Raw genomic sequence first — 20,347 nt, forward strand, 5'->3', positions numbered from 1 at the left:
GCATAAGCATTATACAATTCTCCACACTTAAATCTGAGCTGTGGTGGGAGGGCAAATTGATAAAGCCCTTTGAAAGGAAAATTGGCAGAGCAAGCTTTAACCCTGAAAATCAAGTTCCAGGTACCCACTCTATGAAATTTTCTGCTTCTATATAAAGAGATACATACATAACTGTAATTCCATGAGTGTAACATTTTTGTCACTTTGTTCACTACTGTATTCCTAAAATACAGAACAGTGCCTGTCACACAGAGGGATTCAAAAAATATTTAATAAATAAACAACGATGTTCGCTATAGTATTGTTTGTAATAACAAAAAACTGAAACGATAAATTATTTAATAATTAATAAATTATTATTTGCCTAATGTAGAATATTAAGCTCTCACACAAAAATTAACTTATGTGAAAAGAACTCCTAGACATGTTAACAAAAAAGTTGGAGGACTTTAGATATGGTATGACATTGTTTAAAAAATAAAATAAAAACTATTATGCATGTATGCATAAAATTTATATGCAAATACACAGGTAAAATTCAGAAAAGATATAAATCAAATTGTGTATAGTGATTTCTTCTGGGAAAAGGAGCAGGCTTGATGGTGTTAATAAGGAATAATCATTAAGTAAAATATTCACTTATAAAACTACTAATTAAAGCAACCATTGTTAAGATTTTGGTATTTCTCACTGATGTGCTTCACAATATCCTTTTTTCCCCTTCAGTTTTATTCCTATTAAATACACCATGTTACCCTTATTAAAGGTCCTATGAACAATTTTCTACTATTATTTTATTCATTTGCCTAACTTTATAACAAAATCATACTGGATATATTCTTCCACATTGGAAATTTACACTGTCTATCCATTAGTTACCCTTATTAGCATGAGTGCAAGGAATACTTTCAAACTAATTTCCAACAAATTTCTTAAAAGGATGATTCTAATTTAAATCTCTAATAATGCTACATCTTATGTTTACTTCCTTCATTAACACTCATCACAATTTAACATTAATTTCTTTACTTCTTTGGCATCTGCTTCCCATGAGGACAGGGACCTTCTCTCTGTTCACCACTGCATCTACAATGTCTGGCTACTCAACAAATACGTATTACTTGGAAAAGCAAACATTATACTAGAGTGTTTCTTTCACAATCAGCACATGCATTATATAATTCTCCACATTTAAATTTGAGTAAACTACTTGAGCTGCATATATAACTGTTTTACTTCGAATTTAATTACTTTTAAAATTTAAAATAAATTTGTTATATGCATAAATTTGTATTTATTCTCCTTTAGGATCCCTTTTAAATCCACATCCTTTGTACTTTTTACTACAGGAGTCTCAACATTTTTGAAACACTTTTCATGAACTTTGTCACATAATGGAACTATAAACCTATCATCAATGTAATTATTAAAATACTTATCATGTCTTTTCTGTTCTTCTCATCTATTTGAAGTTTCTTAGAAAATCATTACAGTATTTTATTTACTTAAAATTTAGGATGTTTTAAATTTTGACCTAGTTAACTCAGTGTCCTTTAAAAAAGGACAGTGAACCAAATGTTTTTAAATAAATAAAAACATTCTTATGCTTGACAATAATTTAAAGAATTTCCTACCTCTCCTATTTCCATAAGAGGTTCATTCATATCTACACCACCATAGCCATACTGAAGGTCAGCTTCTGTCAATTTATTTTTTTTAATAAACTGGGTGTTGAGATACCTGAAAAACAAATGTAATATCATTGAAAAGTATGTCAAATAGGTAGGAAAACAAATAATTTGCAACTTTGGAACAATAATTTTAGGGTTATAAATCAACTATAGAATAGTTGAGTAATATACCCAAAAGAAATTAAATAAAAATTAAAAAGTATTACCCAACTTTCTATGTAAGGACTTAAGAGACAAAGGATAAGACCTTTAGAGCAGAATTAAAAAAAAGACACCTATAATCACAGTTTCAATTTAAAAATTCAAGGGGCCCTTGCCAGGTGACTCAGTTGGTTGGAGCATCATCCTGTACACCAAAAGGTTATAGTTTCAATTTCTGGTCAGGGCCTATACCTAGTTATAGGTTCAATCCCTGATCGGGGAACATATGGGAGGCATCGATGTTTCTTCCTCTCTCACATCTCTCTCTTCTTCTCTCTAAAATCAATAAACAAAGGAAAGAAGGAGAGGAGAGGAGGGAGGGAGGGAAGGAGGGAGGGAGGGAGGGAGGGAGGGAGGAAGGAAGGAAGGAAAAATAATCAAGTGTTTATAAAAACTCCAAAAGCCTTATAGCCAAATAGGTCTATCCAACAGACAACCCTTCAACAATCTCATTAGATCATTTCCAGATTCTTCTCAGTAAGTCAAGATAAGATTTCAAAAAGAAGGCCATCACAAGAGACAACAAAGGTCTCTAATAATACTAAAGGCATAGATGCAACACGAGAATATAATTCTGGTAAACATATATGCGCCCAATATAGGAATATATATATATATATATATATATATATATATATATATATATATATATATATATATCATTGTAATATATATACATACACACACACACACACACACAAACACTTCTATAGGACTTGAAGGGAGAGATCAACAACAATTCAGTCATTGTAGGAGACTTTAACACCCCGCTGACCTCACTAGATAGATCTTCCAGACAAAAATTTAATAAGAAAACAGTGAATCTAAATGACACGCTGTACCAGATGGATTTAACTGACATTTATAGAATATTTTATGCCAAGATGCATAATATACATTCTTCTCAAGTGTACATGGATCATTCACAAAGATAGAACACATGTTAGAACACAAAACAAGTCTCTACATGTTCAGGAAGATTGAAATATCAAGCATCTTCTCAGATCACAGTGAAATGAAATTAGAAATCAACTACAGTATAAACACCAAAAAACATTTAAACACATGGAGGCTAAATAACATGTTATTAAACAATGAATGAGTTACCAAAGAGATCAAGAATACATCACATAAACAAATTGAAAGACAAAAATCACAGGATCATATCAAAAGACGCGGAAAGAGCATTCTACAAAATTAAATGGCCATTTTTGATAAAAACTCTCAGCAAAATGGGATCAGAGGGAGCATATCGGTATATAATACAGGCCATATATAGTAAAACGTACAGCCAACATCTTACTCAATGGCAAGAACTAAAACCATTTCCCCTAAGAACAGGAACAAGACAGGGATGTCTGCTTTCACCACCCTTATTCAACATAGAACTGGAAGTCCTAGCCACAGCATTCAGACAAGGAGAAATAAAAAGCATCCAAATTGGAAAGGAGCAAGTAAAACTCTCATTCTCAGACGACATGATATTGTACACAGAAAACCCTGAAGACTCCACCACAAAAACTACTAGAGTTAATAAAAGAATTTGGAAATGTAGCAGGATACAAAAATCAATACCCAAATATCAATGACTTCCTTCCCACCCCTCCCCCCATGGCTTTTTTTTACACCAATAATGAATTCTCAGAAAAGGAAACTAAACAAACAATCCCATTTACCACTGCAAAAAAGAAATGAAGATACTTAGGAATAGACTTAACCAAAGAGGCAAAAGACTTGTATTTGAAAAACTACAGGACGTTGAAAAAAGAGATGGAGGAAGATATAAATAAGCGGAAGAATATGCCATGGATTGGTAGAATCAACATCAGTAAAATGTCCACAGTACCCAAGGCAATATACAGATCTAATGTAATCCCTATTAAACAGCATATTTCACAGACCTAGAACAAATACTACAAAAATTTATATGGAACCAAAGAAGATCCCAAATATCCACAGCAATCTTGAAAAATAAGAAAAAAGTTGGAAGAATCACAATACCAGATACCAAATTATAGCACCGTAATCAAAACAGCCTGATACTGGCACAAGAACAGGCATATATATCTATGGAACAGAACAGAGAAGACAGAAATCAACGCAAGCCATTACATTCAATTAATATTTGACAAAGGAGGCAAGAACATACAATGGACTCAAGACAGTCTATTAAATGGTGTTGGGAAAATTGGACAGATATATGCAAAAAAATAAAACTAGACAACCAACTTACACCAAACACAAGAATAAACTCAAAATGGATAAAAGACTTAAATTCTAAGTCGGGAAACCATAAAAATCCTAGAAGAAACTATAGGCAGCAAAATCTCAGACATCTCTCGTAGCAATATGTTTATGGATACATCTCCTAGGGCAAAGGAAACTAAGGAGAAAACAAAAGAGCCTAAATCAAACTAAAAAGCTTCTGCACAGCAAAAGAAACCATCAAGAGAATGAAAAGGGAGGCCCACTGTATGGGAGAACATATTTGGCAATGATACATCTGATGAAGGGTTAATATCCAAAATATATAAGAAACTCATGCAACTTTTTTCTAAATATATTTTTATTTATTTCAGAGACAGAGAGAGAGGTAGAAACATCAATGATGAGAGAGAACCATTGATCGGCTGCCTCCTTCACTCCTCCTACTGGGGATTGAGCTGGCCACCTGGGCATGTACCCCTAATCAGAATTGAACCCAGAACCCCTTAGTCCACAGACCCATGCTCTATCCACTGACCCAAACCAGCTAGGGCAGGAACTCATACAACTGAACAAAAGGAAGTAATCCAATTAAAAAATGGACAAAGGACGACCTAAATAGGCACTTCTCCAAAGTGGACATACAGATGGCCAAGAGACAGATGAAAAAATGCTCCAAGTCACTGATCATCAGAGAGATGCAAATTAAAACAACAATGGGGTATCACCTCACACGTGTCGGAATGGCTACCATCAACAAATCAACAAATGACAATGTTGGAAAGGATGTGGAAAAAAGGGAACCCTATTATATTGCTGGTGGGAATGCAGATTGGTGACGCCACTGTGGAAAACAGCTTGGAGTTTTCTCAAAAAATAAAAAATGCAACTGTGTTTTGACCCAGCAATCCCACTTCTAGGAATGTATCCTACAGATCCCGAAATACCAATTCAAAAGAATATGTTCACCTCTATGTTTACAGCAGCATTATTTACAACTAGAGGCCCGGTGCACGAAATTCGTGCATTAGTAGGGTCCTTAGGCCTGGCCAACCATCAGGGCTGGTCAGGGCCTTCCTTCCCCCGGCTGCCAGCTGGGGCCTTCCTTCATTCCATACCACCCCCTGGTGGTCAGCACATGTCACAGGAAGCAGTCGAACTCCCAGTTGGTCAAACTCCCGAGGGGACAATTTGCATATTAGCCTTTTATTATATAGGATAGCCCAAATCTGGAAAGAGCCCAAGTGCACATCAGTAGATGAGTATATAAAAAAGCTATGGTGCCTGGCCAGAATGGCTGGGTGGTTGACCATCGACCTATGAACCAGGAGGCCACGGTTCAATTCTTAGTCAGGGCACTTGCCTGGGTTACTCGATCCCAGTAGGGGGCATGCAGGAGGCAGCTGATCAATGATTCTCTCTCATCATTGATGTTTCTATCTTTCCCTCTCCCCTCCTTGCTGAAATCAATATATATATATATATATATATATATATATATATATATATATATATATTTATATTTATTTATTTATTTTTAAAGCTGTGGTATGCCCTGGCCAATGAGGCTCAGTTGACTAGAGCATCATCCCGTACACCACAAAGTGGAGAGTTTGATTCCTAGTCAGGGCACATACCCAGGTTGCAGGTTTGATCCTCAATCAGGGTACATATAGGTGGTGTCTGATCATTATTTTCTTTCTCTCTCTCTTTTTCCCTCCGTCCCTCCCTCCGTCCCTCTCTCCCTCCAAGAGCAATAAAAATACATAAATAAGTAAACAAATAAATAAGCAGTTGTGGTACATTTACACAAATGAATACTACTACGTCACCATTTAAAAAAAGGAAATCTTTCTTACCTTTAGTAACAGCATGAATGGACCTGGAGAGTATTATGCTAAGTGAAATAAGCCAGTCAGAGAAAGACAAATACCATATGATCTCAATAATATGTGGAATTTAATGAACAAAGTAGAAGCAAAGACAAGAATACATAGAATAGTCTGACAGCTGTCAGAGGGGACAGGGGAGGTGCGTACTGGATGAAAGAAGGTGAAGGGAATAGCCAAAAAGCATTATGTGCATAACCTATAGACACAGACAACAGTGGTAAGAGCCAGAGGGAAGAGGGGTGAGAATTGTGGAGGTAGGCAAAGGGAGGGAAAATGGTGTATCTGTCAACAATAAAAATAAAGTTAAAAAATATCTTTAAAAACTCTTCAATTATAAATGCAAGCAATACTGTTGAGACTGTCAGAGTTTAAAAGAATACTTACCTATACAAGCAGTCCATATAGTCTGCACCCTTGCTATATTCCTCCCAATACCTATGATACATAACAAGTACTTGTTCTTCAGACTCCAGAACTCTCTATATAAAGAAGAAAAAATTTTCACTTAGAAAGCACTTACCATTTTCATTTGTAAGCTATAAAATTTGTCAAAAGTAAATATTTTAAAATAACGGACATAGTATATAAATAGCATTATAAATTACATTTATAAGTTCCATTCTGATTTAACTACCTTTAGTATCAATGAAACAACTAGAAAAACATGTGAGTCTTAGATATGAAAGTGAAGCTTCATACTGGAGAGTAACTGTTTCATTCTCTAAGATCAAAGGACAAGATGTAATGATTTGATATTTTCTTTGAACTAGAATATCTTAAGATCAGTTCATATAGAATATAATTCTATTGTCATGTCTCTATGTGTTTCCTCAAGTCCATAACATGTGACCAACCTGCTAGTATATAAGTAAATCAGACTGATATAATTATATCACTTCAAATTTTCACTTTTGTGAATAAGACTATTTATGAAAATGGACACTTTCCACATTCCCCAAGAAAGTTTTTTTTTTTATTTCATTTACTTCAGAGAAACATTATTTTTTGAAAAAATGAAAATCAAACTTAAATCTAAGGTTAAATATTTTAAAGTTATTTTTAAAGAAAATCTAGTCTAACAAAAAAAATACATTGGACTGCTTGGCCAGTGTTGCTCAATGGTTGTGCACTGACCTATGAAGTCATGATTTAATTCCTGGTCAGGGCACATGCCCAGGGTGCAGGCGGAGGCATTTGGGATGCAGCCGAACAATGATTCCCTCTCATTATTAATGTTTTTCTCTCTCTCCCTCCCTCTACCTTCCTCTCTGAAATCAGTAAAAATATACTTTAAAAAAAAGTACTTTGGACTGATATTCAGGGGGTCTTAGGTTCTTCTTTTATAGTTCTTTCATTAACTGTCCATATGACCTTAACAAATCATGACCTCAACTTTCATTTAATTATCTAATGAAATGACTTTATACTTGGAAATTTTAACACAAGGCTCAGAACAATAGAAATAACCTATAAATTGTACTCTTGCTTATCATATTGGTTAATAAATTAAAAATAGCAACTATTAATCATCCTGGTGACTAGGTATTGCTGGTTTGAAAATGCTATTACTGGTTTGATGGAATATAAATCCAAGAACAATCTGTTACTAATATGTCTAAACACTAAAAAATTTTCATGACTCACGACTTAGTAATTCAAGGTCTAGAATTTATCCCACAAGAAACTTAGTTACACAAAAATTATTTAGCCACAACAACGTTCACCGAAGTATTGTGGATAACAACAAATTATATAATCTACTTATATAAAAACCATGGGTGGTGTTCATCATGACCTGAACCGCCACAACCAAGCAGAAGGAAGTCAGTCCTGCAGGGGTTGTCTTGGCAAAGGCTGCACCCTCCCCTGAGCTGTTTCCCGGAGCTGTTTCCGGTGAGGGCGGGGTTTGAGGCAGGAACCCACAATCGGAGCATGGACCCACTGAATCCAGGGTCACTTTGCTAAGGGCTGCACTCTCCCTAGCTGTTTCCCATGTGGCCTGAGGGAAGAACCCACCCTCAGAGCACCAGGAGCACCCAGCAGCAGTCAGTCCTGGGTTGCTGAGGTGGAGGCCACGGTGTGGTAGAACTCTGGGTCTGGCCCAACAGGGGGCGTGGCCGACCTTCAAACCAGACCCTGAGAGTAGAAAGGAGGGAGCCCCATTCTTCACAGAATCTGCTGTTGGAGAGCTTGCTGTCAGTAGCCTGCCAGCCAGGAACCCCATTCTCCTGCACCCCAGACCCTGACAGGAGGGAGGAGGGAGCCCCTTTCCTCACGGAATCGACAGGTGGCCAGTTTGCTAATTAATTCCCTTTTTAAAAAAAAATATATTTTATTGATTTTTTACAGAGAGGAAGGGAGAAGGATAGAGAGAAACATCGATGAGAGAGAAACATCGATCAGCCGCCTCCTACACACTCCCCACTGGGGATGTGCCCGCAACCAAGGTAGATGCCCTTGACCGGAATCGAACCTAGGACCCTTGAGTCCGCAGGCCGATGCTCTATCCACTAAGCCAAACTGGTTAGGGCAATTAATTCCCTTTTAATGTGCATGGATTTCGTGCACCAGGCTACTAGTTGGAAATAATCTATATGGCCAGCAATATGGAAATACTGAAACAAATCATAGTATCTCCATACCATGAAAAATTTTATCATCATTGCCAGGATTACAAAGTCTATTTAATGACAAATAAAGAGGAACTTACAATATTAAAAACAAAAAGCAGATTATAAAATGTATAACATGACTCCACTTTCTAATAAAAAACAGAAGTCTACACAAAGCAAAAATATGCATTACAGTAATTATTAAATCAAATTACATGTATATTAGTATGTACCAAAAGAGATATATTTTAATAAAGATATATGGAAACTATTAACAATGATTAATTCTGGAGGTATGTTATGGTGGTATTTACTTTCTTCTTTTTTTTTTTAATATATTTCTTAATTGATTTCAGAGAGGAAGGGAGAAGAAGAGAGAGATAGAAACATCAATGATGAGAGAGAATCATTGATCGGCTGCCTCCTGCACGCTCCCTACTGGGAATCGAGCCCGCAACCCAGGCATGTGCCCTTGGCCGGAATCGAACCTGGGACCCATCGGTCCACAAGCTGACGCTTTATCCACTGAGCCAAGCCGGCTAGGGTTTTACTTTCTTCTTGATTGCTTATCTGTATGTCCTAAATTATTTGTAATGGTAAGACTTTATTAATTTAAAAAGTTCCCTCCCCCAAATCAAATCAAATTTTTTTCTCAGAGGTGAAACTGATTTTGTTGGCTATATTAACAATTTACTTTATCATCTACACATTAGCCAACTTCTTTTTTTGTCACTGGATCTGAGAACATATAGTGTATAATTAATATAAGTATTATAAACTTTCATAAAACTACTTCAAAATACAATTTTTAATCACACAACTATACCAATGTTCACTTCTTAGTTTTAATACCATACCATACCACTATTATGCACGACATTATCATTAAGAAGCTAGATAAAAAGTATATGAGAATAAGCTCTATTATTTTTGCAACTTTTCCATAAATTTAAAATTACTTCGTAGTTTGCCCTGGCTGGTTTGGCTCAGTGGATAGAGCATTGGCCTGCGGACTGACGGGTCCCAGGTTCGATTCCGATCAAGGGCACGTGCCAGGGTTGTGGGCTCGATCCCCAGTGGGGGGGGCATGCAGGAAGCAGCCGATCGATGATTCTCTCTCATCATTGATGTTTCTGTCTCTCCCTCTCCCTTCCTGTCTGAAATCAATAAAAATATATTTAAAAAAAATAATAAAATTACTTCACAGTTTAAAGAAAATCACTTACAACCTATGCTAAAATATAAAATTACAAAATTTATAACTGCCTTAAACAGTTCTTAATTATGCTCACCCTAGCAGAACTTTAATTTTAAAACTAACTTAACATAGGAAACATTTTTTTTTATTGCATAAAGTAATACAAAGGGTATTACATATGTGTCCATTTTTCCCCCCCGCCCTGGACAGTCCCCTAGCCTCCCCTATCCCCCAGTGTCCTAACATAGGAAACATTTTAAGACTGATTTGAAGTACTTGTTATCAACATCACTTTTATGAACTAGTAGATGTACATATTAAGAAAATTGTTATCTGTCATATACAAAAGAAAATAGAGCATTTCCTCTGAATGTTTTAAAGGAAACTATCATATGATCAACTGGACTCTACTTATGAGTTATGTACACTTTAAAAACGATCTGCTCCAAGCCTTGTGCAGGGTTAGACTTTAGACTGTGTTATTTTATCTCCATTTTATAAAGAAACTTAAAGTAGGTTATGTGAGTTGCCCATGGTCACACAGTTACTAAAAGGCAAGAGTCAAGTAGCTAGCTCAGGTAATAAATGACCTCACTCAGCTCCTGACAAGATCAGTAGGTAAGTCAGATACTGCAAATTCATTTTTGCACAGACCAAGTCTGTGATGTTACCCTTATATACATGACATACTAACCAAATAAATTGGTCAAAAAAAATTTCTATGATGCTTTTAAATTGACCATTTCCCTTTTTAATTTTAGGTTTTTGTAAGATTTTAAACAGGATATGAAGCGGCAGCTAACAAGTTGACAGATAATAATAAAGACAGATTTACCAAAAGGTGGGAAGCAACAGTAAGAGAAAATTTGGTTCTATCCAGAGAACATAGGAGCACATTTTAAAGGTGAACAAACCCTGCTCTTTCACTTACTACTTACATGATCTTGAGCAACTACACTAATTTCCCTTGTGGGAAAAGCACAGTTCTTAACAAATAGATCTTAAATATATATAATTAGAAAAATGCTATTTAGGAAACAAAACAAATAAACCTTAATTTGATCTTAGTTCTGCACTGCAAAACAGTGAACTAAGCAAGTAACTATGCAGCTACAAACATATTTATATCATGTATGTATCATTCCTTACCTTGTGCAAATGCCGTACGTGATTTTCCAAAAAAATCTTAGTTTCTGTATAAAGTCTTTCTCCAAGGGGTTCAGGATAGGCCACACATAAAGCATAGATATCTCTAGTAAAACTGTTAAGGTTTTCACATTCATTGGAAATATTCTTTATAACAAATGAGCTTTAACTCAAGCTTCACATTAAAAAATGAAAAATCATTTCATTTTTGTGGTTTAAGGTTATACAGACAGAGATATAGAATAAAGGTATAATATATAACCATGCTTACTTTAAAAGCATTAGCAGATATGTTCACTTACTCATTCAACAAATATTTATTGAGGATTATTTGATGGTATTGTAAAGAAAACTGTTCCTCTCAGAGACATTAAAATTCAGAGGGGGATTCTGGGAAGTCAAGTTACCCAGACACCTACAAAATACGGTTTATGTAAAAAAGGACATAAACATAATACCAACAAAGGTCTACAGAATATCATAAGAGACAGATATGGACTCTAAGCAATTCTGAAAAACAAGTTATAAAAATTACTCACTTGACATATTTCCCACATCACAGTACTCATCAGAATATTCTTCAACCTATCCACTGTCCTTTAACATTTAATCTATTAGAAGAATTATAGTATGAACAGTAATATCAATTAAGCTTTTGAACACACTAAGTACCTTGCTAGGTATCACAGGTGGTATGCTGCAGAGGTTTTTATCAGGAGTCAGAGAAAATGGTATCTGCTTGAGGTATTTACTAGCCAGTGATCTTGACCAAGTCTCTTAACCTCTCTAGGCTATTTCCTCATCTCTAAGATAAAGATAACATCCTGACATCTCTATAGGATCCTTGTAAGACCCAAGTAAGCTCATGTATGTTAAAGCACCAAATGTGGAAAAAACACATATGAAGCAATCTGAGACCAGCCTAATTAGAGATGCAGATAATATCTGAAAATAAGGTTATTTGGGATGGAGTCAAATATTTCTATTAAACATAGAATCAGGAAATATGACAAAATAAAAATATGTACTTTAAAAACATATCAGAGATAGAATATAGGTTCTTCCCATCTATAATCCCCATAACATTTTATATATTCTTCTTCTAGAAAACTTATTTTTATACAATAAAATTTATACCTTTGTTATCCACACTAGCCTATTCTTAATAATCTCTATATTCCCAGCCCCCGGGCATAGTTCGTGGCATGTAACAGGCACTTAGTCAACTCTTGGTGATGCAAAGAAAATAGGGATCAAGTCGCACATGGTCAGCCATTAACTAGTCTCATTACTCTGGAAAGAGCAAGCAGCACTCCTCACATGAGCCCTCTTCACATGGAAGTCTAGTAGATATCAGTCTTCCCATGGTCCTTCTAAATCCTTTTATTTTTAATATTAGTAACAAATAAGCTATCTTTATGTGTATATGTATACATTTCTTCAATATATTATTCTATTAAATAAAAAATAAAATTTTTCTTTTTTAAATGTTTTATTGATTTCAGAGACGGAGGGAGAGAGAGACATTGATTTGTTGTTCCATTTATTTATGCATTCATTAGTTGATTCTTATTGTGCCCTGACCAGTGATCGAACCTGCAACCTTGGCGTATCAGGAGAATGCTCTAAGCCAGTGGTCGTCAACCTTTTGGACCTTGCGGACCACCAGTGGTCCGCGGACCACCTGTTGGCAACTGCTGCTCTAAGCAACTGACATTCCTGGCTAGGGCTAAAATTTTCTTTATATTAAAAAAACAAACATAGTGAAGCAAGAATATCCATATAATGTAGTATCACTGTGCCAGATTTTTTAATGGATTCACCTTCTTTATAAACTTTTTAAATTAATATTTCACTCACCACAGTTTGGGGTCTCAGTTAACCACTTTATAATTTTATTCAACTGCCTAAAAGATATTCCTAAATATGTTCTTTTTCTCTAACTTATTCAAATATCCAATCACCATGGAAATGTTTAGGCCTTAGGAAGAACACCCAAGAAGAGGATTTTTCAAGACACTTTGAAGCAGCCAATCCACACTGATGTTTCTCTCTCATGGATGTTTCTCCCTCCCTCTCCCTTCCTCTTTTTCTAAAAAAGAAAAGAAAAATCAATAAAAGCATATTTTAAAAGACAAAAAATGGGAAATATCTGGAGGTCAGATTTTAACACTCTCTTCCCCAAAGTCATCTTTTCCTTAAATCTCTTCAGAAATATAAAAATTCCTGTTTATGAAATTTTCACTTAAAAATTCTCATTCAGAAACAAAACTGTTCCACAGCAAAAGCTCTGAACTGTTACAACCAAGATAGTGTTGGCCAGGAGCAAAATTATTTATTTTAATTCATTTTCTCCATTAAAAGGTGCTTCCTATACTTGGCTTAATTTTGAGTTTTAACTCTATTAATTCTACTGTGCAGTGAGTCACAATGAGTTTTGAAATGGCGATAAAAGTAAAAATTATCTTAAAATTGAAAATGGTAAGACAATGAAAAAGAATTTATTTATAATAAAAGAGATGTTTATTGACATTTCTGAAGAATAAAAATGCCACATGTAAAAATGAATATGTAAAATCATGAATTAGAATCAACATCAGATATTGGTCTGATTTAATTTAGAAGCATGAATAAAAGTGTTGCTGGTGCACCAACCAGAGATGACTATGGAGAAAACCTTTCCTAACTTCGATTGGCAGTCAAGCTTCCTTAATGCCTACTGCAAGAGTACAGAAGACTTTGGCATTTTTACCCCAGCATTCTATCATACAATATCAGCAAATCATCTTACCCATCTTGGGCCACAATATTCTTAACTGCAAAATTGAACTAATAATGCATATTTTATAAGATCATTTGTAAAAAATTAATTACACACAAATGTTGAAAAAAATGACAAATGTATATAGTACGATTCTATTTATATAAAGTTCAAAAACAGAATTAACCAATATTGTTTAAGGTTGTGTATATAAGTAGTTATACTGTTTTTAGAAAAACAGGAAACATTAGATGCAAAAGTTGGATACTAGTACCTCCAAGAGAAAGGAAGGGCTCATGAACTGAGAGGGACATGTGGTGATGTGGGGTTGATGGATGCTGGCAGTGTTCTAGTTCTTAACCAACCTGTGTGGTGATTATACAGATGTTATAATTATTTATTGAACTCTACATGTATATCTTACAAACTTTGCCACATATGTATTATATTTCACACTCCCCCAAGTACTAATACATATGGTAGTACACAATATTCAAGGAGCATTTTTCACTTTCAAAATATAGTAAGGTTTTATGGCCTTTAAAATTCTACCTAAGATATCTGAAGATCAGAAGTCAACCATATATTTTTGGGCAAAATAACAGGGAAGTGGAGGGAATTCTACTTTGGGACAATTAGTAACACAGCCTTTTATTTTCTTAATTACAAATTAAAGTGAGAGATTACACTTTCAAATTTACTATTTTTGCAGATTTTTTTATTTTAAGGGGAAGAGGAGAAGATCCATGATCAGGTCATGAATAACTAGACCATCTTAGATGTATCAAACAATAAACATCTTAGAAATAATAACTGACTAAAAGAGTACTTTCCAGGTAAGTCAGCTATTTCAAAGCCATTTACAAACCAACTAATTAAATTGTATATTTTGTACAATAATAAAGAACACATCTATTCTTTTCTATCTTTTACTCATTTTCCCTTTTCTTGTAATCACCAATTTCTTCTGTTCTCTCTCTGCTCATTATTTTTAGTTAAAATAGCCTTAAAAGTACCCATCCTGCCCTAACCGGTTTGGTTCCGTGGATAGAGCATCGGCCTGCAATCTGAAAGGTCCCAGGTTCGATTCTGGTCAAGGGCATGTACCTTGGTTGGCGGGCACATCCCCAGTTAGGGGTGTGCAGAAGGCAGCTGACTGATGTTTCTCTCTCATCAGTGTTTCTAACTCTCTATCCCTCTCCCTTCCTCTCTGTAAAAAATCAATAAAATATTAAAAAAAAAAAAAGTGCCCATCCTTTCGCCCCAGAAGATGGCAGCACAGAATCTGAAAAAACTCTGAACCTCCACACACATTCTGAATACATCTCACCTTGTTTTTTTTCCGGAAAGAATCTCTAATCCTACAATGTCCATCCAGTCCTCAAGTCCTCCTTCAGGGCCCTAGGATACTGCCAAACTATTTGGACCCAAGATCCAGGCCTCTACCCTGACCCCTTTTTCACCCTGAGATGAGACACATGAGGTATTTCCTGTGGTAAAAGACTGAGGTGGCTCAGGAGTCTGACAGTATACATGTTTCAATGTCCCCATGCTTACCCCACCATGGACCCTGGCAGACACTAGGCAGTGTTACTAAGATGGCTGTCCACAACTCTGTCCGTTACATATGGCAAAGGATTCCCAGAGATCCCTTAACCTCCCAAATAGCAAGAAGCTAAAATATTTTAATATTTGGGGCTTTTTCTTGTTGCCAGAGTTTACACCTGAGGTTTGCAGTGTTGTCCTTATATACGTGATATTTTTTAAATTACATTATACAAATAAATATACTTATTATATAAGTAATCATATACTATACACACAATATACACGTGTGTGTGTGTGTGTATGTATGTGTATATATATATATATATATATATATATATATATATATATATATATATTATTTTTTTTAAAGATTGCCATCATGTAGAAATGCAGGACACCAGGTTTTAGACTAGGAAACCTCATATTTGTTTCTTCATATGCAACTCCTAATTCAGATATAGACAATGCAATAAAAAAACATGTTTCTGTCTCAGTCATTGAACTTGCCATTCACTCCCTCCCCTCAGATATCTATAGGACTTGCTCCCTCACTTTGTTCCAGTCTCTAGTCCATTATCATCCTCCTCAAAGAGGCCTTCCTTGACATCCCTTCCAAAAGAGCCACTCACATAGGTACTTCAACCATTCTCCACACCCCTGTTGTGTTGTTGAGTCGGCTTTGACTCCTACCACCCCATGAATGAGTGATATCCCCCACCCAGCTCCTGTAGACTCATGCCTGTGGCTTCTTTTATGGAGTCAATCCATCTCACATTTGGTCTTTCCCTTTTCCTGCTGGCTTTCACTTTTCCCAACATTATTAGCTTTCCCAAAGAACCCTGACTTTTCATGAAATGCCTGAAGTAGGACATTTTCATTTTTGTCATTTTTACCTCCAGAGATATTTCAGGCTTAATTTGCTCTAGGACCCTCTTGTCTTTCTTCTAATTCAGGGTATCCATATAGCTATCCTCCAACACCATATTTCATGTGAATCCATTTTTTTCCCATCAGCCTTCTTCATTGTCCAGCTTTTGCATCAGTACACAGTAATTGGAAATATGAGGGTGGATGATCTTAGCCTTGTCTCTAATGACACATTTTTGCTCTTGGTGATCTTTCCTAATTCTTTCATTGCTGCCCTTCTGAGTCTCAGCCTTCTCTTCATTTCTTGGCTGCAGTCTCCATTGGAATTGATGGCCCTTATCCTGCTTTACTTTCTCCACAGTATTTATCACTCCCTGTTAATAGAAGCACTGACATTAGTTTTTTAATATGTTTATTGTTTCTTTCCCTTAGTAGAATGAACAGAAAGTAGTTTATTTTATTCACAAATGGATTCCCTAAAGTAATACCTGAATGAAAGGTTATCAAAGATTAATGACTGCCACATATAGGTGATGAACTTGGAAATGTATACAATAATACAAAAACACTGGAATGTTCTTCCATTTATATAAGTTTCAACCTGTTCTCACTTTTGAATAAGTGCATCAATTTTAGAACATTTACATGTTCATTGACATATATCAATACAATATCCTTATCAATAGAAGACCATGTATCAATGCCGCTGAAAGGATACGAGAAGCGATCATTCCATGTTGCTCTTTCGACGTATTCCAACATGACAACAGCTTTGATTGTCGTTAAAAGTTTGTTCCATGTTTCATCAAAATCTACAACTCTTGGTTTCAAAGACATTGTGCAAGTTTAGTGTTGAAATCTGTTAATTATAAACAATAGTAATGCTAGCATGAGTTCCACAAGATCAGTTATTTACTTTTAAAGCACTGCATAATTAAATAGCATGATAGATTAAAGGGGTGAGAACAGAAACTGGTACATACGAAGAACTCAATAAACATTGGCTACTACCTTCTTATGACTATCCAGACAAGGAATTCCACAGAATATTTGCATTCTTTACAATGGAAAAGCTTTTAGTACAAATTATTTATGATCAGGATTTAGAAGCATCATTTAATGTGTTAAGGCAAAGAAGCTGTAACCCAGTTAGCCAAAGGCCATATGCCACCACGAGAAATATGCAAGAGACACTTAATAAAAAGGTTTTGGCCCCAAATCCTTAAGCTGAAAAAATGAGGTGGTATGCAGGGGGCCAGGAGAGCACATAAGAAAACGGAAGGAGCCGAAACCGGTTTGGCTCAGTGGATAGAGCGTTGGCCTGCGGACTGAAGGGTCCCAGGTTTGATTCCGGTCAAGGGCATGTACCTTGGTTGCGGGCACATCCCCAGTGGGGAGTGTGCAGGAGGCAGCTGGTCGATGTTTCTCTCTCATCGATGTTTCTGACTCTCTGTCTCTCTCCCTTCCTGTCTGTAAAAACTCAATAAAATATATTTAAAAAAAAAAGAAAAAGAAAACGGAAGGAATTATCTTCTCGGAGCATCAGTTTAGGTAAAATATTAGGAAGGAAATGAAAATGTCTAGTAAAACAAACAAAGATGAATTCTAGAGTAGAATGCACAATTTACATGAGCCATTAAGGTAAAGATTTCAAAGGAAGAGCAGGGTTGCTCCTTCTCAGATTCTCAGGATATTCCAGCCCCACTACTCCAATGAACAGCACAACTCTAGCTTGGAACCCTTGGCTCAGGTGAACTTGACCAGCCTAATAGTGAACTAAAAGACTCCTTTTGCCTAGCAGACAAACTGTATTCTATGAGTTAGCTGGTTTCTGAAACAAAAAGGTCCCAAGGTTACAGGAACTTGCTTGCTTCAAAAGCTAGATTCAAGCCCTGGCTGGTTTGGCTCAGCGGATAGAGCATCAGCCTGCAGACTGAAAGGTCCCAGGTTCGATTCTGGTCAAGGGCATGTACCTTAGTTGCGGGCATATCCCCCAGTAGGGGGTGTGCAAGAGGCAGCTGATTGATGTTTCTAACTCTATCCCTCTCCCTTCAATCAATAAAATGTATTTAAAAAAAAAAAAAAGCTAGATTCAAATCCTTCTCACTATCACACCAGAGAGCAGAATTAAAAGAGAAACCTTTTAAAGTTAAATTTAAGTGCACAAGAGAATAATTTCTGGTACTAAGGAAAACTTACTTAGTTTTCCCTTAATACTGGGGATTTTGAAACACCAACTTAGTCTGTAGCCAGGTCAAACAAGGAAGACAACAACCGTTCTCTGGTTTCCCAGTGGCAAAAAGAGGATAGGAAAATAATGGGGTTTGCAAGGGGGCATAAAGAGAAAAAGGAGACAAGAAAGTCAAATAGCTGAAGGTGGTCCTAGGACCTTCTTATGTTTCTGTCCTATGAAGAAAAGAACTCAAAAGAAGTCCAAGAAATAGACTTCAAGAAAGAGAAAGAAAAGGAATCAGAGAAAAGCCAAACAAAAACCCCAAAAAGGGTGTGTCACAATTGATCAATGCTTTCCTCAACATACCAGAGACTTCACCTCCTGGCCTTAAATTTCCTGTACTAACTAAAATAAATCAGTCATCATTTAACTCTTTGTGTGTGTGCTGGGGGTTGTAGAGAAGACAGGAACCCTGGAGAGAAGAGAAAACCTAAAGCTCTAGCTTTACATCAGGGAATTAACCATAATTCCTTCTCGTCCTTATTTACCACATCCTATTCAACTGTGCTCCTGAATATTTCTTAACTCCATTCCTCACTATGTAACTCTACATATGCTCTGGGATCAAGCTCTTAGCAGCTCTAGTTTGTATGAATCTTCTACACTAATAAAAGACAAAGATGCTAACTGACCGTACCTTCGCTACGCCCAAGCCTCGCCCACCAGCCAATCAGAGCGACTATATGCAAATTAACCCAACCAAGATGGCAGCTGGCAGCCACGGAGCTGGAGCAAGCAGGAGGCTTGGTTGCCCTGGCAATGGAGGAAGCCAAGCTTCCTGCCTGCTCTGACCAGCTGTGGCCTCCACAGAGGCAAAAAGTTTCAATTATAGAAGACAAATAAATCCCAGATACCTCCTTCCAGCCAGCCTCCACCGGGAGCTTGGGTGGCTGGGGGCTGTGGCCAGCCTGCAAACAGCCATCAGCCCCTCACCCAGGATGGCCACACCCTCATGGGGTGAGGGTCCCTGCTGGGGGGCTTGGCCAGCCTGAAAACAGCCATCAGCCCCTCACCCAGGCTGGCCAGGCACCCCAGCAAGACCCCCACCCTGATCTGGGACACCCTTCAGGGCAAACCAGCCAGTCCCCACCCATGCACCAGGCCTCTATCCTATGTAATAAAAGGGTAATATGCAAACTGACCCTAACAGCAGAGGGACTGGGAATCACTGGTCAGTATGACACACACTGACCACCAGGAGGCAGACGCTCAATGCAGGAGCTGCCCCCTGGTGGTCAGTTTGCTCCCATAGGGGGAGCTCTGCTCAGGCACAAGCCAGGCTTATGGCTGCCAGTACAGCGGTGGTGGTGGAAGCCTCTCCTGCCTCCTCAGCAGCGCTAAGGATTTCTGACTGCAGCTAGGCCTGCTCGCCGCTGGCAAGTGGACATCCCCTGAGGGCTGCCGGGCTGCCAGAGGAATGTCTGACTGCCAGCTTGGGCCCAATCCCCCAGGGAGCGGGCCTAAGCCAGCAGGTGGTCATTCCCCGAGGAGTCCCAGACTGCGAGAGGGCACAGGCCGGGCTGAGGGACCCTCCCGAGTGCACAAATTTTTGTGCACCAGGCCTCTAGTTCATTCATAAAAGAAATAATAACTGTTAATATTTATATAGTGCTTACTATGAGCCAAGCACTATTCTAAGTGCTTTATATGAACTCATTTAATCTGATTAGGTAGATCCTACTCTTTACATTTCCTAGATAAGACAACTAAGTCATGCCGAAACCGGTTTGGCTCAGTGGATACAGCATCAGCCTGCGGACTCAAGAGTCCCGGGTTCGATTCCAGTCAAGGGCATGTACCTGGGTTGCGGGCACGTCCCCAGTGGGAGGTGTGCAGGAGGCAGCTGATCGATGTTTCTCTCTCATCGATGTTTCTAACTATCTCTCTCCTTTCCTCTCTGTAAAAAATCAATAAAATATTTTTTTTTTAAAAAGGAGACTAAGTCAGAGTGGTTAAGAAACATGCTCAAGGTCACAGAGCTACTTAATGGTGG

General features: G+C 37.1%; 1 protein-coding gene across 2 annotated transcripts in view; it reads right to left on the reverse strand.

Annotated features, from left to right (window-relative positions):
- CUL2 (cullin 2) overlaps positions 1–20,347 on the reverse strand; it is a 174,704-nt gene that overhangs the window by 112,830 nt on the left and 41,527 nt on the right. For both annotated transcript variants that reach the window (XM_081109768.1, XM_081109767.1), the window contains exons 2-5: positions 16,840–16,980; positions 10,949–11,051; positions 6,374–6,468; positions 1,635–1,740 (exon numbers count right to left, since the gene is read on the reverse strand). In XM_081109768.1, coding sequence (XP_080965894.1) covers positions 1,635–1,740; positions 6,374–6,468; positions 10,949–11,051; positions 16,840–16,958 — 423 coding nt within the window. In that variant the 5' untranslated portion in view covers positions 16,959–16,980. The remainder of the gene's footprint in view (positions 1–1,634; positions 1,741–6,373; positions 6,469–10,948; positions 11,052–16,839; positions 16,981–20,347) is intronic.

This window comes from Myotis nattereri (assembly GCF_964212035.1).
Source record: "Myotis nattereri genome assembly, chromosome: 1".
Classification (NCBI taxonomy): Eukaryota; Metazoa; Chordata; class Mammalia; order Chiroptera; family Vespertilionidae; genus Myotis; species Myotis nattereri.